This window comes from Vidua macroura, chromosome 4, assembly GCF_024509145.1.
Source record: "Vidua macroura isolate BioBank_ID:100142 chromosome 4, ASM2450914v1, whole genome shotgun sequence".
In the NCBI taxonomy this organism is placed as follows: domain Eukaryota; kingdom Metazoa; phylum Chordata; class Aves; order Passeriformes; family Viduidae; genus Vidua; species Vidua macroura.
Genome location: NC_071574.1, coordinates 73381895 through 73402986, shown reverse-complemented (window position 1 = coordinate 73402986; position 21092 = coordinate 73381895). Strand labels below are relative to the sequence as shown.

Genomic DNA, 21092 nt, shown 5'->3' with positions numbered 1-21092 from the left:
GAACCAGCCCAGGGTACTGAGGGACTGGACCAGGATCAAGCCAGGGATTAAGCCAGGATGATCAGGTACCAGCTCAGGACCCGGGCAGGGACCAAGGCAGGGTGTCAGGGACTGGAGCAGGACCAGGGCAGGGACACAGCCAGGGTGCTCAGGGACACAGCCAGGGTGCTCAGGGACACAGCCAGGACCGAGGCAGAATGCTCGGGGACTCAAGTGGGATCGAGCCAGGGATGAAGCCAGGATGGTCAGGGACTGTCCTGGGACCAAGCCCGTGTCCTGGCACCTGGGTGCCCAGCCCGGGATGGGGCAGGAGCTGCACGGGTGCCCAGGCTGGGCACACGCCCGGCACTACAATCCCCGGGGAGGATTCTCCGGGGGATCCCGGCCAGGAGCTGCCAGGGGCGGTGGGGGACAAGGGGGTCTGGGCCCGGGGGCTGCCATGGCAGCCGTGTTCGTGGGGAGACAGGCAGAGGGAGCTGTGCGGGAGGAACCGGCGGCGAGGCAGCCCCGGCTCCGGCTGCAGGGGAGGAGGCGGCTGCCGGCGCTCGCCCTCCGCCCTCCTCCATCCCTGCATCCCTCCCTCGCTCGCCATGCTGAGCCCGCGCTGAGCCCCCAGCGCCCCGGGGACCGCCATCCCCAGGGTGCCCAGAACCGCCACCCTCCCACCACCCCGCCGGGGCCTTCAGCCTCGGCCTCCTTCCTTCCTCCTCCTCCCCCGCCTCCTCCTCCTCCTCCCCCCACCCCGCAGCCAGCGCCCTCCCTCCCTCCTTCCCCAGGGCCTGCCTGGCATGGAGGTGCTGGCCGCGGGGAGCCGGATGCTTCCCGCGGGCTGCATCCCCCGTGCCCCGCATCCCTGTGCCCGCATCCCCCGTGCCCCGCGTCCCCCCGCCCCGGCACAGCCCTGAGCCGCTCGGCAGCCGCCTCCTTTGTGCGGCGGAGCGGCTGTGCGGGCTCCGTCCCCCTCCGCACCCCCCGGCTCGGGGGTGGCCCGCGGGCGAGCGGGAGAGATGCTGCCCTCGCCGGAGGAGCCCAGCGCGGCAGGTCGGCGGCCAGAAGCAGGTATGGGGCGGCAGGGGATGGGATGGAGAGCGGATGGTGCCCCGGGAGGCGGCGGCTTGTCCCCAGGATGCTCCTCACCCAGGGCCCCCGGGAGCAGCGGGACGCAGCGGGGACAAAGCCGCTGCCAGGATGTGAGGACGGACCCGCCGCTCCCTGCTCCAGGGGCTGGGGGGACAAAAAATCCATCCGGATTTTCATGCCCACCTCCCCCGAGCCCTCTGCGCCTCAGCCCCGGCCGTCATCGCCCACCACGGTGCTCCCAACCCCGCTGGAGCGCCGGGGAAGGATGGGACCAGCGGCACGGGCATCAGCCTGCACCCGGCATCAGCCTCACCCTCCATCCCGGCATCAGCCTGCACCCCGGCATCAGCCTGCACCCCGGCATCACCCTCACCCTGCACCCTGGCATCACCCTTACCCTCCATCCCGGCATCAGCCTGCACCCCGGCATCACCCTCACCCTCCATCCCGGCATCACCTCCACCCCGCAGCAGCCCCCACCAGGTCCCCTCTCCATCCCCCCTCCCTCTCCAGCCAGGCAGGGGAGCTGCCTGCCGCTGGTGTTTTTTGGGGGGTGGGTGGGCAGGAGATCGTTAGACAATGCGAAGGAAGGCTCCATGATGGATCGCAGGTGGCGGCGCTGGAGCAGCCCGGGGATGCTGCAGTCCCGGCGGTCGGCAGCGTTTCCCGGCTCCGGATGCCCGTGGGTTTTATTAGCGTACTAATGACTCCACGAACCTTCCCTCAAATCCTGCTTGTTGCCGTGGAGATGGGAGTGAGGAGAGGTTTGCGGCCGCGCTAGGACCTGCCCAGGACGAGGAAGCTCCGTGTGCTTCCCGATCCACCTGGGCCGGATCCTGCCTTGGATTTCGGCCGGGAAATTCGGGCTGAGGCCGCTCGGGTGCCCCGGGAGACGCGGGCAGGGATCCAGGCCTGAGGCACCACGGCACGATTCCCCATCCCTGCGCTGGAAAAGCGCTTTCTCATCCCCCCGGCAGCGGCCGAAGTTGCCGGACGTGCTTTGTGCTCGCCGCGGTTCGGGTTCCGGCCGGGCCGAGCCGGTGGTCGCCCGGGGGGGGGGGTTGATGTGGGAGGGTGTGTTTGGTAACGACCCCAAAACGCAGCCAAGCGGGTCACAAACCCTCCCGGCTCATCCTGGGTTTATTTCTGGCATGGATTTCTTGCCGTTGCTGATTTTTCCCTTAAAAAAATGGTTTCCCAGCCTCGTGGCCTGGTTGTCCCTCTGAGGGGATGCTGAGCCACCAGGGATGCTGCCCTGGGGACCAGCAGGGATGGATGGAGGTTCCGTGGCAGTTCAGGGCTCACCAACTGGTGGTTATGGGATGCAGGAGGGCTCTGAGGGTTTTTAGGGTGGTGGGAAGAGCCCTTTGTGGGATATTGCAGAGGGATGAGCAGGGGATTCTCCCACCCACGGGTGCCCTCGGTAAAAGCATGGCCGTTTTCATGTTTGAATGACAAATGAATGGAAAATGAAAGCATTGTGCCCTGAGGTGTGTCTGTGCCCTCGAGGCTGGAGGGGACCTCGGCAGCCTCCCCTGGGCAGATTTTCACTGGTTTATCCCATTTCACAAGGGTGGGGTTTCCCCCAGTGGTGTTGTGGAGGATTTTGTGAGTGGGGGATGAACCAGGTCCCACAGGGACCCTCACCCACCCAGGCAGGAGAGGCCACCATGTCCCCTGCACTGGACAGCCCAGGGATGGATGAGCACTCTTGGGATGAATCCCTCTCCAGGCTTCATGGGCTGATCCAGCAGGAGTGGCTTGGCCTTCTCTTGGAGAAGGGAGATCCCAGCACCTGCTCCTGGTGTTGGGCACAGGGATGGTCCTGGCCCTTGGGGACCCCTGATGCTGCAAGAGAGCAAAAGGGTCACCCCTGCCACCTCCTGTGACAAGCTCAGGGTGGATGGAGCGAGATTCCCATGGGATGTGCACCTTCCTGGTGGCTGTGTTCCCCCAGGTGGTTGTGAACCTTCCCAAGGGGTGGGAGGCCTTCCCAGCCATTACAGATCTTCCCGAGGGTTTGTAGAACCACAGGATCATTCAGGTTGGAAGAGCCCTCTGAGATCATCAAGTCCAGGAGCTGTGGAGCTTCCCAAGGGCTGTGGAGTTTCCCGAGTGCTGTGGGTCTTCACGAGGGTTGTGGAACTTCCCAGTGGCTCCGGAGCTTCCCAGGGCTCTGCACATTCCCAGGGCTCTGCACATTCTCAGGGCTCTGCACGTTCCCAGGGCTCTGCACCCTCTTTAGCACCATGTGCCCTTCCAAGGGACGCACGTGGGTGGGAGGAACACGGGAGGGTGGGATGCAGGCACAGAGGGCGCCCAGAAGAAGGACCAAGGAGGGATTTTTGGGGACCCCCCACCCCCGTATCGCTGACCCCCATCTCTTCCAGCGCCCGGTGCCGCTCGATGCTGACACCCCCCCAGGACTGCCGGATCCCCCGCGCTCCATCCCGGGCCGTCCCCACGCCATGTCCCAGCGGAGCCGCCACCCCTCTGCCGGGGGCTGCCCGGCCGGCCCCGCGCGTCCCCGGAGCCTCGGCGCCGCGCCATGAGCGGGGCCCCGCGCGTGCCCCGCGCCGGGGAGCAGAGCTGAGGGATGGCCTCGCTGGACCTGCCCTACCGGTGCCCGCGCTGCGGCGAGCACAAGCGCTTCCGCAGCCTGTCCTCGCTGCGCGCACACCTGGAGTACAACCACACCTATGAGACCCTCTACGTGCTCTCCAAGACCAACAGCATCTGCGACGCCGCCGTGTTCCCGCTGGCCGCCGACGGGGCCCTGCTGGCCCCGGCCGCCCGCAGGGACTACTTTGAGAGCACCTCCTTCCAGGGCAAGGACCAGCGCTTCTCCTGCGACCTGGTCCCCGCCGACGAGCTGGAGCCGGCCCCGTCCTCGTCGCCCTCGCCCCGCTATGTCCACGAGATCGAGATCCCGCTGACCGAGATCTTCACGCGGGGCAAGGCCGTGGCGCCCGCTCCCGTCCCGCCGGCCGCCATGGACTCGGCCTACGAGGAGGGCCTGGCCCGCCTCAAGATCCGCGCCTTCGAGAAGCTGGAGGTGGACAAGAGGCTGGAGAAGCTGACGGAGGAGGTGGAGCAGAAGATCGCCTCGCAGGTGGGCCGGCTCCAGGTGGAGCTGGACCGCAAGAGCTCGGAGCTGGAGAAGGCCAAGCAGGAGAGCCTGCGGCTGAGCCGGGAGAAGCAGGAGCTGGAGGACCGGGCGTCGGAGCTGTCCCGCCAGGTGGACGTCAGCGTGGAGATGCTGGCGTCCCTCAAGCAGGACCTGGTGCAGAAGGAGCAGGAGCTCACCCGGAAGCAGCAGTGAGTCCTTGGTCCCTGTCCCAGCCGCGGGGTGGGAGGAAAGGGGTGCCTGGCAGTGAGTCCTGGAGAGCCTGTGGCTGCCCCGTCCCTGGAGGGGTTCGAGGCCAGGTTGGACAGGGTTTGGAGCATTGGGGAATAGTGAAAGGTGTCCCTGCCCATGGTAGGGGGTGGAATGAGATGAGCTTTGGGGTCTCTTCCAATCCAAACAATTCCACGAGTCCAGAGGAGCCCAATACCACCACCAAGCCCTCAGGGCCAGGGCTCAGGCACAGCCCCTTGGTGATGCCCACCAGCATCCTCCCTTATCAGGTTCTGCATCTCCTCCCACCCACTCAGGGTCCACACAGACCTGGGCCCTCCATGGCTGGGTCATGGCGAGCCAGACCTTGTCCCAGGTGGGCCACCAGGACATGGCCAGGCTGGGGATCACCGAGCCACAGACTGGTTTGGGTTGAAGGAACCTTAAACCCCACCTCGTTCCCACCCCCTGCCATGGCTGTGCCAAATTCCAGGTTTTTCTCCCAGAGGGAGGGTGGGGCAGCCCGAGCAGTGCCACCTCCATTTGCTGCTAAGCCTGTGGCACTGCCATCCTCATTTCCACCCCATATTCCCCACTCAGCAGGCCCTGCCCACCCCAAGGCTGCTCCTGAGCTTCCCTCCAGTCCAGCACTGGCTCATTCTGCCCTTTGGTGCTGTCCAAGCAAACCAGACCTCGCTGCTCAGGAGTTTGAGCAAATCTGGAGGGGCCCAAGTCTGTGAGGAGTTTGTGGGGGACAGGCATGGCTGTGCTGGGCTGGGAGCACTGCTGGGATTCCTGAAGGAATTGTTTTGATTCCCATCATCCTCTGCACGTTTGTGAATGACTTTGACTCCAAAATAATGACCTGGCTCAGAAACGGGGCTCCCAGGATGGGGGGATGGCCTAGGTGAGGAGCGGGGTGACCCTGGGGCTAGATAAGGACACCTCCAGGTTTGGGGGCACGTTTGTGGGACAGGCAATGAGGGGTTTGGGGGCTGCCTCGTGGGTGTTGTTCAGGGGCACCTTGGGGATGTGTGGTGAGGGAATTAAGGACACCAGTGTGGATGAGTCTGGAGCAGGGCCTGGAGACAGCTGGGCAGGGTAAATAGAGGGTCAAATGTCTCTTGGTGGAACCTGGGCAATGTTACCACCTAAAACCCTGGGTTTATGCCCCAAAACTACCTCCTGGACCCCCCATTCCTTAGAGAAACCCTCCCACCCCTCAACTGTCCCTATCAGGCCCCAGACTCCTCCACCCCAAGGGACAAAATCCCTTTTGAGGCTGCAGGGAGAGCATGGGAAGCGCTGGTGGTGGGAGGAGGTTTTCTCCTGGATGTGAGGAGGTCATCAGAAACCATTTTCATCAGCAAAGCCTTCCCTGAAAACATTGTGGGGACATTTCCCAGCCCTGCCAGCTCCAGGACACCATGACACCATGTCCTCCTGGGAGACCTTTGGCTCCTGGGCTCCTTTTCCTCTGCCAGGAGTGTTTTTCCACCCAGTCCATGGGAATGAGAGGGAGGCAGGTGATAACCATCAGCATCACCTTACAGCTGCTGCCCAGCTCCACATTTGCCTTCCAAATCCCCTGGGGCCCCTTCCAGGATCCTTCCCAGAGCATTCCCGGAGCTCCCAGGCTCTGCCTGCAAGCGGCAGGTTGGGGAGAAATTAATTGAAAATTAATTGATGATTAATTGGTAATTGATAGCCAGCAGTGGGAATTATGTCACTAAGAGCTGCCCCCTCCTTTTCCTTCGTGCTTCTGAGCAGATCATTGTGTCCAGGTGTCCGAGGTCAGTGTGCACGGTCAGGTTTGGTGTCCAGGTGTGCACAGCCAGGGCTCTGAGGTCAGGTGTGTGTGATCAGGTGCCTGAGGTCAGGTGTGTGTGGTTGTGTTTCTCTGGTCAGCTTGGTGTGTCTGGGTGTGCCTGGGCCGGGGTCAGGTGTGCCCCAGACAGGCGTGCAAAGCTGGGTTTGTGCCTCTTCAGGGGTTCCTGGATGCTGAGGGCAGGTGTGAGCAGCTCTGTGGGTGTGTGTGCACCACCAGCAGTGCAGGTGTGAGCAGCTCTGTGTGTGTGTGCACCACCAGCAGTGCAGGTGTGAGCAGCTCTGCCTGTGCCTGCGGTGTGTTCACCTGGGTGCCCGTGGGGCTGTGGAATGGTTTGGGTGGGAAGGGACCTTAAATCCCGCCCAGTGCCACCCCTGCCATGGCAGGGACACCTCCCACTGCCCCAGGTGCTCCCAACCCAGTGTCCAACCTGGCCTTGGACATTCCACGGGCAGCCCCAGCTGCTCTGGGCACCCTGTGCCAGGGCCCCACACCCTCCTGATGCTGCCTGTCCGTGTGTGCTGGTTGTGCCTGGCTGTGTGTGTGTGTGCCATGCTGAGTGCTGGCTTTGTGTCCACCTGCAGCTGGTGTGGAACACTCAGGTGTGCAGGACAGGGCTCTGTGTGTGTGTGTGTGTGTGTGTGTCTGTCCCTGTGTGCCATGCTCTGTGTGTGTGCCATGCTCTGTGTGTGTGTGTGTGCCATGCTGAGTGCTGGTTTTGTGCTCTCCTGGGGCTGTGTGGGGCTCTCAGGTGTGCAGGACAGGGCTGTGTGTGTGTGTGTGTGTGTGTGTGTGTGTGTGTCTGTCCCTGTGTGCCATGCTCTGTGTGTGTGCCGTGCTCTGTGTGTGTGTGTGCCATGCTGAGTGCTGGTTTTGTGCTCTCCTGGGGCTGTGTGGAGCTCTCAGGTGTGCAGGACAGGGCTCTCTGTGTGTGTGTGTGTGCCTGGTGCACACCTGGGTGTTCCTGGAGCACGTCGGCGTGCAGGGGTGTGGTGGCCACGTGTGTTTGGGCCGTGTGGCCTCACTGGCGTGTCTGTGCCCGTGCCCTCGTGTGCTTCCCTGAGGACAGTGGGCGTTTGTGCTGGGCTGGGGTCAGCTCGGGTCACGGAGCTGCTGTCACACATTTTGGGGGAAACAGCCCTGCCGCAGCCTCAGAGCTCCCGAGCACCTGCTAATTAATATGTTAATGAGGGAGCCGGGGCCCTGCAACCACCGGGCTGAGCAGGGTTTAAGGGTGTCACTGCCATCCTCCTCCCTCACGCTGTCGCACCATCATCATCCCCTCCCCTCTGCTCCATCGTGTTCAGGAGCCCGATTCCAGTCCTGGCAGCGATGGATGAGGTGCTGGGGATGTCACCTCACCCCTAAAACAAGGTGGCAACACCCCCCTGCAGGCTGGGAGCATCCCTTCATCCCTGTCCTGCCCCAGCCCATCCCTGGGGCCACCTGGGCTGGCACAGACCCACACCAGGCTGAGGCTGGAACAATCCAGGTGTGCTCGGGCGTGTCCCAGCCGGGCACAGGGCTGGAGGGGACGGGCGGGCAGCGCTGGGGTGTCACCGCGGGTCCCTCTGCCAGGGAGGTGCTGCAGATCGACCAGTTCCTGAAGGAGACGGCGGCGCGCGAGGCCAACGCCAAGGTGCGGCTGCAGCACTTCATCGAGGAGCTGCTGGACCGCGCCGACCGCGCCGAGAAGCAGCTCCAGATCATCAGCAGCAGCTGCGGCACCACCCCCAACGGCAGCCTGGGACGCTGCGGCACCCCGGCCACCAAGGCCATCGCCAGAGCGGTACCTCTGCGGGCACAGGCACGGCACGGCTTCGGGAGTGCGCCCGGGGCTGCGGGAATTCACCCTCTGCTTCGGGAGTGCGCCCGGGGCTGCGGGAATTCACCCTCTGCTTCGGGAATGTGCCCGGGGCTTTGGAATTCACCCTCTGCTGCGGGAATTCACCCTCTGCTTCGGGAGTGCTCCCAGGGCTTTGGGAATTCACCCTCTGCTTCGGGAATGTGCCCGGGGCTCCGGGAATTCACCCTCTGCTTCGGGAATGTGCCCGGGGCTTTGGAATTCACCCTCTGCTTCGGGAGTGCCCCCGGGGCTCCGGGAATTCACCCTCTGCTTCGGGAGTGCCCCCGGGGCTCCGGGAATTCACCCTCTGCTTCGGGAGTGCTCCCAGGGCTTTGGGAATTCACCCTCTGCTTCGGGAATGTGCCCGGGGCTTCCCTAATGCAGCGCCGGCTCCAGGAGCGCGGCCCTGGCTCTCCTCCGCAGGGCCGAGCGGGGCGGTGCAGGGTCCCCATCTCCTTCCCAAGGGGAATGGGTAATCCTGGGTGTGGGTCCCAAAGAGAAGTTGTTTCTCCGTGGGTCGGTGCTCCCGTGGCGCGGGGTGATGCCGGAGGTGCTGCTCTGCATCCCGCTGGGCGAGGGCGTCCCCCCGAAACGCAGCTGGCGCCGGCGGGGTGGCGGGGTGGCCGCACGGTGCACACGCTGGGTTGTGCCACGTTGGCTCCTCTTGTCCCCTGTCCCTGCAGAGAGAGCGGCACCCGGGGCCGGCGGTGGCCGCGCACGGTCCCTACGGCGTGTCCAACCAGCGCTCCTCCTCCAGCACCGGGTGAGTGCCCGGCCCTGCCGCCTCCCTGGGATTTTACCGGGATGACGGCAAGGGGATGCGAGCCCTGAGCCGGGACATGCCCGTCCCCAGGGCCTCGAGCCGGGCCAAGGCCGTGTCGCAGAGCTCGGGCTGCTACGACAGCGACAGCGCGGAGCCGTGTCCCACGGACGACACGGCCGAGGGCCACCCGTACGCGGCGCGGGACGCGCGGGGCTCGGGGCTGCGCCGCCAGGCCATCCAGAACTGGCACCGCCGGCCCTACCGCAACAGCACCGAGGGCGAGGAGGGCGACGTGTCCGACGTGGGCTCCCGCACCACCGAGTCGGAGGCCGAGGGCTGGGAGCCCGAGGCGCCGGGATCCGCCGCGTCCCGACCCCCCGGCGGCTGCCGCCTGACGGGTGAGGGCAGCGCGGGGTCTTCGGGCGGGGAGGCGAAGGGTGGGGCAGCTGGAAGCTGTGGCACGGGGATGGAGCCCCGCTTACCCGCTGCTCTCCCCGCGCACCAGTGGCCACCGACGCCGGGTGTCCCACGGCCAGGCCCGAGGGGGCCGGGGGCAAGGTGTGCCGGCTGGAGCGGGGCAGCCCGGGCCACTCCAGCGAGGTCATCAGCCCCGAGATCCTCAAGATGCGGGCGGCTCTCTTCTGCATCTTCACCTACCTGGACACCAAGACCCTGCTGCGCGCGGCCGAGGTGTGCAAGGACTGGAAGTTCGTGGCCCGACACCCGGCCGTGTGGACACGGGTGCTGCTGGAGAACGCCAGGGTCTCCTCCAAGGTACTGGGGAGGGGGTGGCACCGCCGGGGGCGCGGCCTTTCTTCCAGAAGGGCAAAGCTGGGCGAGCATCTCCCTGCTGGCCGGGATGGTTGTGCCATTACGGTCATGGGGGACACAGGTGGGCACTTGCTCCGGTGCTGGAGGTGTTGCAGGTGCACAGGTGAGTGCTGGAGCAGAGGCGCTCACGCCGGCACGGGCTTTCATGTGCTTTTGTTGTCACGCCCATGATTTTGTGGTCACGCCCATTAATTTGTGGCACATGCTCTGCTGTGGCCTCGTACGTGCATCTCCACCCATTTCTGCCACGCGTGTGCACGGCCTGGGGTGGGTGGTGTGGGACGTGCTGGGGTGTCCCTGCCGGTGAGTGCCACCCCTGTGCCCCAGTTCCTGGCCATGCTGTCCCAGTGGTGCACCCAGATGCATTCCCTCACCCTCCAAAACCTGAAGCCGCGCCAGCGGGGCAAGAAGGAGAGCAAGGAGGATTACATGAAGAGCACACGGTGAGTCCCCGTGTCCCTCTGTCCCCGTGTCCCCCTCCCACAGCCGGGGCTGCTGCTGCAGCTCCCTGAGCCCCAGCACCCGCTTCCACGACGAACTCCAGGGCACGCCGGCCCCCGCTGTGGGACTCGGGTGTCCTGGAGCCACGGGTGCCCGTGGGACGTGTCACCCTCCTGGGCCGGCCACAGGGCGGGTGAGCGTGGGCTCCTGTGCCTGACCCTGGCTCCCTCCTGGCAGGGGCTGCCTGGAAGCGGGGCTGGAGTCCCTGCTGAAGGCGACGGGCAGCAACCTGCTGATCCTGCGCATCTCGCACTGCCCCAACGTGCTGACCGACCGCTCGCTCTGGCTGGCCAGCTGCTACTGCCGGGCCCTGCAGGCCGTCACCTACCGGTAAGGACGGGCACCGGGGACGAGCCTGGGGGCGCCCACGGTGCTGAGACCGCCCCCGTTCCCTGGCAGAGCGCAGCCCACGTGGGTGCAAAGGACCTGCCTGTCCGCGCCCCGCCCCAGTGTCCCCGGTGCCAGCTGTCCCTGCAGCTCCCGTCCCTGCCAGGGTGTTCCCATGCCGGTGTTTCGCTTCCAGCTCCCTTCCCATCATCCCACTGCTGATCTGATCCTGGCTGGAGGCATGGCCTTGGCAAGGAGGCACCACTTTGTGGTAGAGAAGGGCGAGGAGGAGGTGCCCAGTGAGGTCCCACCTGGCTGTCACCCCCGATGAACAATCCTAGTGGAGAGAAGAGGCTCAGGGTCGCTCTCTCCTGGGAGGGAGGAACAGCTCTGCCAAGGGACAGCTAAGATTCAGCTTGGACACCTTGCCTGAGGTCAAGGACACAAGACTCATGATCCTGGAGGAGGTCACAGGTCCTGGAGGGCATCACTGGCCACTCCTTAGTTTTGGCCACCTGTGGAGACAGGATTGGCCTTCCCTCCACCCTCCAGGAGGATGATCCTTGCTCTGCTGCACCTGCAGACAACCACCTCAGCCTTGGTGTCTGTTCCACCTGGTCCTCATCCAGCCAGGACAGGGAATCCTCCAGGTGGGAAAGCACCTCCAGCCACTCCCCTGGTGTGACCCCCAGGAGCTCAGAGCCACACCAGGAGACAGGAGACAGCCCAGAGCTGCCAGGTTGAACTCCAAGGCTGCTCCTTTGGCTGTTCCAAGGGCAGCAGAGCGAGCCCCAGCGCTCCTGGCACATCCCGAGCTGTGCCTGAGACTCACGCTCTGATTAACCTGCTGCTCTTGGCACCCTGCTCCAGCACACGTGTGTGAGGCACTCGAGATAACACCCAGCCTTATTTTTAGGCTTGCCTGAAGTTCTGAAGTGGGACATTTAGACTTGGGAAGCGTGGCCTCGGTCCCTGGAAGGCTCCTGGTGTGGTGGCACAGCCTGGGGACTGTTTGGGCTGGTGGCAGCAGGGTGGTGCTCTCTGGCACCTCTCCTCGGAGCTGGGCTCCACCCCAGCTCACGACAAACCCACGCCTGCCCCAGTCCCTGCCCGGGTCCAGCAGTGGCCCAGAGGCCTTCCTGGTACCTCCGAGGACACCAAGGAGGAGCCACAGCAAACCCTGCAGGGACATCTGGCCAAGAGCCACCTACAGCCACAGTGGCACAGCCACAGAGCAGGGGGAGGCCACCGTGCAGCCCCTGCCCCTGGCTGGGGTGTCCTTCCCCCCCCCCGGCGCTGTCCCCATCCCGGCCAGGCAGGTGGCGAGGGACAGCAAGCCAGTGTGACCTGCAGGGACAGGGACAGGGACAGGTTCTGTCCCCTGCAGGGACGCACGGCCTGGCAGTCTCAGCCAGTCACTTGTCACCTTGGCATGTGGAAGAGGCACCTCCAGCACCTTCCACATTCCACCTCCCCTTCATCCCTCCCGCCCCTCTTCACATCCAGAACCTTCATCCCTCCTGTCCCTCTTCACCTCCAGAACCTTCATCCCTCCTGCCCCTCTTCACCTCCAGAACCTTCCAGAACCTTTATCCCTCCTGCCCTCTTCACCTCCAGCACCTTCCAGAACCTTCATCCCTCCTGCCCCTCTTCGCCCCCAGCCCCAGCTGCTGCCCCTGCTGCCGTTGCCATCCACAGGCACATTCCCGATGGGAATGCCTCCAGCCCGGAGCACAGGGCCCTGCCTGCTCCAGGGGCAGTCCTGGGCTGTAGCTCGTGGCCAGACTGGTACCTCTGGGTGCTCCAGGGAGCTCCTGGGGGATGCAGAGCCAGCCCAGGGGTGGCACCGCTGCTGCTGGGGCCGTCACGTGTCCCCTGTGCTGTTGCAGGAGCTCCACGGACCCCGTGGGCCATGAAGTGATCTGGGCCCTTGGAGCAGGCTGCAGGGACATCATCTCCCTGCAGGTCGCACCTCTGCATCCCTGGTAAGGCCTGGAAGCACAGGATGGGCTGGGTGGGGAGGGAATCCCACCCAGAGCCACCCCCACTGCCTCCCACTGCCCCAGGCTGCTCCCAGCCCCGTCCAGCCTGGCCTGGGACACTCCAGGGGTAGAACTGGGTTAGGAGGAGGCCACGCTGAGTGTGGCCTGAGCTGGAAAGGAATGGAAAGGAATTCCACTGGGCTGGAAAGGAATGGGGTGCCAGACCCTGGTTTGCTATGGGGGATCTCCATGGGATGAGCAGCAGTCCCGGAGCCCAGCCCTGGGACAGGAGCTCAGCCCATCCCTCCCTGTGCAAACTGGGAGCTGCTGGGTGCCTGCACCTCCCTGCTGAGCCGGGAATGTTCCAGGCAGGCTGCTCACAAGGAGATGAAAGGCATCTGCGGTGGGTCTGGGAGGTGGCACTGAACATCAAAGGCCTGTGTGAGCTCTCACTGCTCTCACAGCCGCCCTGCAGGGCCTGGGTGTGGTTGAAAGGGTGTCACTGCTTAGGGGGGGCCACAGCAGTTGCTCTCATTTTGGGAAAGCATTGGGGAGATGCTGGTGGGGTCTCATCTCCACCCCACAGTGTCTGGGTGCTCGGGAGCTGAGCAGGACACTCAGCTCTGTGCCTCAGGACAGTGCCCTGGGCATTGTGCATGGCCTTGTCACCCCCAGGGGATGTCACCCCCAGGGGATGTCACCCCTGGGTGTCACAGCCTGGTGGCTCCATGTGGCACGTGGCTTCTCCACCTGAGAGGCCCAGGCCCCGCTGCTGCTTTGCTCCCTGCAAGCAACAGAGTTCAGGGCCTGATTTGGGTCTCCAAGGCTGGAATCACAGAATCCTGGAATGGTTTGGCTTGGAAGAAACCTTAAACACTGTCCAGTGCCACCCCTGCCATGGCAGGGACACCTCCCACTGCCCCAGGCTGCTCCAGCCCCAGTGTCCAGCCTGGCCTGGGACATGCCAGGGATCCAGGGGCAGCCCCAGCTGCTCTGGGCAAGGTTTGGGGCGCTGGGCACAGGGAGCTGCCCTGTCCCAGTGGTGGCACAGCCCCGTGGTGCCCACACGGGGACTCCCCAGGGTGACGCCCGGGCTGGTGGGGTGGGAGAGCTCGCAGTGCACCCCGTGCCAGGGGTGCCTGGCGGGGCTGAGCGGCCGTGCCACCCCAGCTGTTGTCCCTCGTGTCCCCAGCCAGCAGCCGACGCGCTTCAGCAACCGCTGCCTGCAGATGATCGGGCGCTGCTGGCCCCACCTGCGGGCGCTGGGCGTCGGAGGGGCCGGCTGCGGCGTGCAGGGCCTGGCCTCCCTAGGTAGGCACTGCTCGGCTCACACCGCGGCTCTCTGCGCTGGGAAGGATCTCTGGGGCCACCACCCCGCCCAGTGCCCACCTTGTCCCCAGCACAGCACTCGGGATCACGGGTCATGGGGCTTGGGAAGGATCTCTGGGGCCACCAACCCGCCCTGTGCCCAGTGCCCACCTTGTCCCCAGCACAGCACTCGGGATCATGGGTCACTGGGTTTGGAAAGGATCTCTGGGGCCACCAACCCGCCCTGTGCCTACCTTGTCCCCAGCACAGCACTTGGGATCACAGGTCACAGAACGGGTCATGGGGCTTGGGAAGGATCTCTGGGGCCACCACCCTGCCCTGTGCCCAGTGCCCCCCATGTCCCCAGCACAGCACTCGGGATCATGGGTCACAGAATGGGTCACGGGGCTTGGAAAGGATCTCTGGGGCCACCAACCCGCCCTGTGCCCAATGACCACCTTGTCCCCAGCCCAGCACTCGGGATGATGGGTCACAGGGCTTGGAAAGGATCTCTGGGGCCACCAACCCACCCTGTGCCCAGTGCCCCCCATGTCCCCAGCCCAGCTCTCAAGATCATGGGTCACAGAACAGGTCACTGGGTTTGGGAAGGATCTCTGGGGCCACCACCCCGCCCTGTGCCCAGTGCCCACCTTGTCCCCAGCCCAGCACTCGGGATCACAGGTCACAGAATGGGTCACTGGGCTTGGAAAAGGTCTCTGGGATTGCCAAGTCCACCGTGTGCCCAATCCCCCCGTGTCACCAGCCCAGGGACACTGAGTGCCACCTCCAGGCTTTCCCTGGCCACCTGCAGGGCTGGGGACTCCAGTGCTCCCCGGGCACCACCTCCCTCCTCCTCTGATGGGACAAGGAGAGGGCCCCTGCCGTGGGCAGGGAGGCGCTCCCTGGGCTCTCCGTGGAGAAGCCCACCCACCCCAAGCTCCATGGGTGCTCCGTGCCCCCCTTGTGCCACCCACCCCTCCCAGGCCCTGTGCCCTGGGCTGTCCCCGTGGTGCTGACGCCGTGTCCCCGCAGCCCGGAACTGCATGAGGCTGCAGGTGCTGGAGCTGGACCACGTGGCCGAGATCAACCAGGAGGTGGCTGCCGAGGTGTGCCGGGAGGGGCTCAAGGGGCTGGAGATGCTGGTGCTGACGTCCACCCCGGTGACCCCCAAAGCCCTGCTGCACTTCAACAGTGAGTAGCCGTGCCAGGAGCTGGCACCCAGCCCCGCCCGGGGGAGCTGCTGGCACTGCGAGCTGCTGGGAGCTCGGTGGGGCAGGAGGGGATCCAGCATCCCCCAGCAGGGATGGGCCAGGGAGAGCTGATCTTGCCTTGGGCCACGGGGAGGACGGAGCCGCTCCCTCCATGGTCCCCGGGGTAACCGAGGCCTCGGTGGTTGGGACACACCTGAGGGTTGGGACACACCTGAGGGTTGGGACACACCTGAGTCTGGCTCACACCGCTGGCTGAAGTCAGTGGCCAGGGCAGGAGGTGCACAGCCTCAGGGGGGGCTGTGCTGGTGGTCACAGCTCGGGTGGCTGTGGCTGGACCTGCTGGGAGCCCACCCCGGGGATGGCAGAGGCAGGGGTCCCCAAGGGTCCCACCAGTTTGGGACGGGGCAGCCGGGGCCGTCTCACAGCCCGTGGTCCTCCCTGCAGAGACCCTGGCCAGGCCCCCTCCATCCTCAGGGTGAGGAGTCCCCGCACACAGGCGGCCTGGAGGAGCACAGGGTGGGGTCTGGGGTCCCTGCTGGCCGGGGGCAGGCTCCTGTCCCCGGCGGAGGAGATCAGGTGGTGTCTGTGTCCCCAGGTGTGTGCCGCAACCTGAAGTCCATCGTGGTGCAGGTGGGGATTGTGGACTACTTCAAGGAGCCCCACAGCCCCGAGGCCAGGAAGATGTTTGAAGAAATGGTGAACAAACTCCAGGTACAGGACCCCAGTCCCAGCTCCCACGAGTGCCACCAGCCCTGCGTCCTTGCCATGGCAGGGGTCAGAAATGCTCCCCCTCTCCCTCCCTTGCCCCTTTCCTTCCCAAGGCAGGGACTGGGGATGACGTTCCCCCTCTCCCTTCCCCACCCCGTGTCTTCCCTGAGGCAGGGATTGGAGATACCCCCATCCTTCCCTTGCCCTGTGTGCTTCCAGTGGCAGGGATTCCCTTCTCCCTTCCTCATCCCAAGGCAGGGATTTGAGGTGCTCCCCCTTTCCCTCCCTCACTCTGTGTCATTCCCAAGGCAGGGATTTGAGGAATGCTTTGTGTTTTCCATTCCCTGTGCCTCCCTCACCCCATGTCCCTTTCCCATGGCAGGATTTGAGGTGTTCCCCCTTTCCCTCCCTGACCCCTGGCAGGATTTGGGGCATTCCCCCTTTCCCTCTCTCACCCCTGGCAGGATTTGGGGCATTCCCCCTTTCCCTCCCTGACCCCTGGCAGGATTTGGGGCGTTCCCCCTTTCCCTCGCTGACCCCTGGCAGGATTTGGGGCGTTCCCCCTTTCCCTCGCTGACCCCTGGCAGGATTTGGGGCGTTCCCCCTTTCCCTCTCTCACCCCTGGCAGGATTTGGGGCATTCCCCCTTTCCCTCCCTGACCCCTGGCAGGATTTGGGGCATTCCCCCTTTCCCTCCCTGACCCCTGGCAGGATTTGGGGCGTTCCCCCTTTCCCCCTCTCCCCACGGAGCAGTGGCACTGCTGGCTCCCCCAGGCCCGCCGTCTGCTCCTCTTCCAGGCCCTGAGGAAAAGGCCCGGCTTCTCCAAGATCTTACACATCAAGGTGGAAGGAGGCTGCTAGCCCTTCAGGGACCCCAAAGCACATTCCCTGCTCTGGAGCCCGAGGCCCTGAGAGCAAACCCAGGGCACCCCCGGCTCGGGCACCAGGAACCCCAAACTCTCCAGGCCTCCGGGACCGGCGGCCGGGGCCGGCCCGGGGCCGCTCGCGGGCGAGAAGGTGCTACTTAAGGACAAATTTTGGCTGCCCCGAGAGCCAGGGCTCTTTCCCAGGAGGGAAGATGGCTTTGAAGGCCAAGGCTGCGTGTTTGGGGGTGGCTGTGAACTCTGTCTGGGGCTCTCTGAGCGCCGGAGGATGCCCGGCCCGGCCGGGGGCTCCTGGCTGGGCTCGGCCCCTGCAGCCCCAGCCTGTCCGTGGGGTGGGAAGGGGCTGCTCCTCCCCCAGCAGTCCCGCAGGGTTTCTGCTCCTTTTCATTTGGGGTTTGACAGAGGGGCGCCCAAACCCGGGGAAACGCCCCCAGGAACCAGCAGCCACCACAGCACAAGCCCGGGAGCAGAGCTGCACCCCGGGGCTCTGGGAGCCAGAGGACACCAGGAGAGATGGGAGCTCTTCCAGAGGTCTCCAGCCTCACTTCCTCTCCACCAAAACCCTCCTGCCAAGGCAATAAACCATCTCCAAAATCCTCATCCACCGGGAAACGGGTCACGCTCCTGTCCCCACCATCCACACCCGGACTCCATCCGGGGTCAGTTGTCCCATGTGGAGAGAGAGACTGTCACGGGACACCCACGTTTGCCTTCCCGAGCAGCCTGAAGGAGAAACCCTGGCCAGATTATCCTGAAATTATCCTGGGAAAAGCACCGACCAACAGCCCTGGCTGACCCTTATCTACAGCCACCATTTTCTAAATCTGATTTTTCTTCTGAGTGTCCTCAGCCTGCAAGGACATCATCGTCCCCAAAATATCCTTTTGCCATGGGAAAAGGCTTTGGAAAGGCATCCAGCAGGGTCAAGCATCTCCATCCTCCGCCCTGGGGAGAGGGTACCAGGAGGTGGCCCCAGAAGTGGGGACACCCATCAGAGCACTGCCAGCAGTGGGGACACCCCAGCCTTGGGCCCACGGGGCTGAGCGGAGAGGAAGCGACTGGGAAAGTGGATTTGGGGCTTTTCCCTCTTCTCTGGGCCAGCGCTGGAGGTTTTGGTGCCTGCTGGCCAGCGTGGCTGTGAGGGGACGCCTCGCAGAGCCCGTCCCCTCCCCAGCCCTCCTGGAGCCATGGGCTCACGTGGAGCGTCCCCCGGGAGGGGCCGGGCTGCAGATCCAGCCCCACGGCCCTCACCTACGGCACGAGAGCTGCCGACCTCAGCTGGGGCTGCCACAGAGCCCGTGGGGACCCCCAGGGCAAGGAAAATCACCCCCAGATGGCCGAGGCTGGTGTGGCTCTGGAGGCAGCTCCCGCGTCTCCAACCCCACCTCAAGACCCTTCAGCCACCCTTCATCCCACCTGCGCTGTCTGCTCTGAAACAGGGCCGGGGTTTTGTGGCCCTGCTCCCCTTCCCATGCAGCTTTCCAGGAGAATGCACAAAATGTGGGAGCCTGAAAATGCCTGCGAGAAGCTCCTGCACCCACCACGTCCCACGGATGAGCTCCTGGCGGCGGGGCCAGCTCCCTGCCATGCCCACCGTGGGTTTACCTCCACCCCGGGGAGCCTGGGACACTCCTAATCCAGGGGCAAAGGAGCAAGGGATGCCCCGACCAGCAAAAAACCACCCAGCAGAGCCACCACGCCCGGGGACCATCCGGCCCCAGGCAGGAGCGTGGCCCAGTGGAGATGGCACCACCTCAGTGCCGGGACTTGCGGAATTCCCTTAAAAACAAAAACAAAACAAAGTACGTATTTATTTCTATAAAGAGAAGAAGGAAAAAAAAAAAGATTTTAAAGGAAAATTATATACTCAGCATGTTCATACACTCTATGCTTAAAGACTCTCGTGGCCCAGAGTGGTGGCCCAAGCCTGGAGGTGGCTGCTCCGGGTTTGCCGGTGCCTGGAGCCTCTCCCGGCTCCTCGGGCCGTGGGGAAGGTGAGGATGAGGTGATGGAAAGAAGGGAGGTGTGAGGACTCTCAGAGAAGCCTTCTGTGCCAGAGGGGTCAGTGGCTGCGTGTGTGGTGGCTCTGTGACATCCCCACCCCTCCGCTGGCTTTGGAAGCCACGGCAGGACCCTCACCTGGACTCGGTGCTTTGGGGCATCCCCAAGACAGATCAAACTGCCACCTCTCCTTGGGGCATTCCCCAAAAACCCAGCTCAGCAAAGCCACCTTTTTACAAAAATCCTCTGATGACACAAGACCTTGAGCGGGTTCAAGGATTAGAAGATGGAAAGTGGGGGTTTCTCCCTGTTTGGCTTGGGCTTGAATGGATCCCTTCCTCATCCTCCTCCTCCTCGGCTGGGGATGAAGGCGGCTGGCACAGTGACAGGAGTGGTGGGGAGGAGGGCCCTCCTGGTGGCTCCTAATTGCCCAGCTTGTTAACGAGCTCATTAACGGCTCTGAAATGTCAGAGGGATCCTGCCCCTGCTGCTTTCTCTGCCCTGTCCCGCAGGAGTGTGGCCCCCCAAGGCCCCATCCCCGCGGGATCCCCGGCCAGGCTGTCCCTGGATTCCCCCCTGGCTCACGGAGCCTCAGCCCCATGTCCTCTGGAAGTGATGGGAACGCCCAGAAATGCCGAATTTCCTGGGAAAGCCTTCAAACCACACAGCACGTTCAGCTCAGCCCCTGAGGAGAAGTGCCAGAGGGGCTCTGCGATGACAATCCCAGTAAAATCCACGGAGCCGGGGAGAGGATTGGGGTCCCGGCGATGGCAGAGCTGGCAGGGCTGGATGGACGGTGGCTCTGAGCCTGGCTCCTGCAGGACACTTCTGGGGAGATTTATTCCTTGTCTAAGGCGTTTTCCCAAAGTTTCCCCATGGCTGACGTTGCCAGCATCTCCCTTCAGCTGAGTTTGGGCGCTGGTCAGAGATTTCAAGAGGAACATCACCAAAGGCAGCTCGGGGGCCAAAGCCATCCCAAATCCTGTTTCTGTGTCTCCCTCGTGTTGGATTTCACTCCTCCTCATCGCTCCAAACCCCAGGAGCTGTGGGGATCAGGGGCCTCCTCCTGCCTTATCCCTCTGCCTTGGGGCTCCAGGGTGTCAGGGACTGAGGGAAAAGGGAGCCCCAGGCTGGCTCTGCCCCACGAGGATTTTAAACCTCTTTGTCCCTCTTCTTGCCGTGTGTCCTGGTCCCCGCTGCCACCAAGGGCATGGCCATGGCAGGGGCTTGTCTGGATCCCCCAAAAGAGCCTGGATTTAGGGAAAACAGAACAAAAACAAACCCAGGAGAAGTGTTGGTAATGGCTCCTAAAGTGGTTAACAGATGTTTTCCTTCAGCTTTTAGGGGAGGCCCCAGCCCAGGAGCTGGAGCATTGCTTCAGCCTCATTTTGGGGTGAGAAAGCAGGTTGGGGTGGAGCAAAAGCATTTGGGAACTGGTGCCAAATGAGAAAGTGCTTTAAAAGGGAAAAGATCCCAGGGAGCAGGGGGATTTTGGGAAGCAGAGGTGGTTTGTTGTGGCCGAAGCATTGCAGGGTGTTGTGAGGTGGTGATGGACCTTCCCTATCAGCGGGAGGCAAAATAATCCCTGGGGAGGGTGGGAGAGCACTGAGGAAAAGCTGCTGCAGCAGCGAGGAGGGAAAACTGCCCAAAAGCAAGGGAAAAAAAAGGGATTTTCTAATGCAGCCTCGGGATTCAGCCCCAGGGAGGGCAACGAGGCAGGTTGGGGCCGGGGACAAGTGGGTGCAATGGTGCGGGGCAGTTTTTGGGATGCAAGAGGTAATGCACAGTTGCTTCGAGATAATCAGAGGAGATAATCAGTGCAGAGAAGAGAGATATATAAATCAGGAACTGGACTCATTCCCTACAGCCCTGGACGGCAGCGGTGTACAGCGACCTCCCCTCCCCAGAGGTTCCCGTGGCCTCCCAAGTTATTTTTTTAACTCTCTATAAATTTAGGTCTATTTTAGTCTTTCCGCAGCGATGTGCCAGTGTCTGGAGAACCAAACGTCCCTTTCTGCCCCCGCCCCGTGGTCCCCTGATGCTAACCCGGGCCCTGGTGCGAGACCTGCCGGAGCAGCCCTGGAGGGGAGCGCTGGGATGGGGCAGGGCAGGACCTGGGGCTCGGGGGAGCAGGCCCAGCTCCGGCCAGCAGTCCGTGGTTTTAGCACTTTGGTTGGAACTCTCACCTGTAGACGCACTTTGATGTTGTTGCTTTGAACCTTTGGCAAGTGTAAACAATGTGTATTTAAAGAATTGCAGAGAAACGAGCCCCAGCGAAGCGTGTAAAGAGCTATTTTATGATTCAGTGTTGAATAAAGACTCTGGAGATCGAGCTGGGTTTTCTCTCTCCCCGGGGTCGCACTGGGCCCACACCAGTGAGACCAGTTGCTGTCTGGGGCCTGCTGGAAGTGTCCTCCTGCCTCCCTCTGCAGCTCCGTGGGCTCCACTGGTCTGGCATCATGGGCCATGGGGACAAAGGGGGATAC

At 63.8% G+C, this 21092-nt stretch overlaps 2 protein-coding genes across 2 annotated transcripts; both read left to right on the top strand.

Moving 5' to 3' along the window:
• The first annotated feature begins 439 nt into the window (after window positions 1-439).
• LOC128806864 (splicing factor 3A subunit 2-like) lies at window positions 440-3632 on the top strand. Its single transcript, XM_053976697.1, has 4 exons — window positions 440-641; window positions 777-1059; window positions 1289-1637; window positions 3471-3632. The coding sequence occupies exons 1-4, from the start codon at window positions 440-442 to the stop codon at window positions 3630-3632; spliced, it is 996 nt and encodes a 331-aa protein (XP_053832672.1).
• On the top strand, window positions 606-20938 carry FBXO41 (F-box protein 41). Its single transcript, XM_053975291.1, has 13 exons — window positions 606-1059; window positions 3471-4398; window positions 7824-8052; window positions 8775-8854; window positions 8945-9252; window positions 9360-9628; window positions 10013-10128; window positions 10364-10516; window positions 12403-12498; window positions 13688-13806; window positions 14836-14994; window positions 15610-15725; window positions 16520-20938. Exons 2-13 carry the CDS (start codon window positions 3677-3679, stop codon window positions 16580-16582), a joined length of 2430 nt encoding a protein of 809 aa, XP_053831266.1. The 5' UTR covers window positions 606-1059; window positions 3471-3676; the 3' UTR covers window positions 16583-20938.
• Window positions 20939-21092: the final 154 nt, after the last annotated feature.

Excerpts from the sequence above, each read along its gene's own strand:
- LOC128806864 (XM_053976697.1), top strand. The coding sequence starts at position 440 with ATGGCAGCCGTGTTCGTGGGGAGACAGGCAGAGGGAGCTGTGCGGGAG. Across the intron at positions 1,060-1,288 it reads AGGTCGGCGGCCAGAAGCAG|CCCCGGCCGTCATCGCCCAC; the intron begins GTATGGGGCGGC and ends TCTGCGCCTCAG. Across the intron at positions 1,638-3,470 it reads TGGTGTTTTTTGGGGGGTGG|CGCCCGGTGCCGCTCGATGC; the intron begins GTGGGCAGGAGA and ends CATCTCTTCCAG.
- FBXO41 (XM_053975291.1), top strand. The coding sequence starts at position 3,677 with ATGGCCTCGCTGGACCTGCCCTACCGGTGCCCGCGCTGCGGCGAGCAC. Across the intron at positions 9,253-9,359 it reads CGGCGGCTGCCGCCTGACGG|TGGCCACCGACGCCGGGTGT; the intron begins GTGAGGGCAGCG and ends CCCGCGCACCAG. Across the intron at positions 13,807-14,835 it reads GCAGGGCCTGGCCTCCCTAG|CCCGGAACTGCATGAGGCTG; the intron begins GTAGGCACTGCT and ends GTGTCCCCGCAG.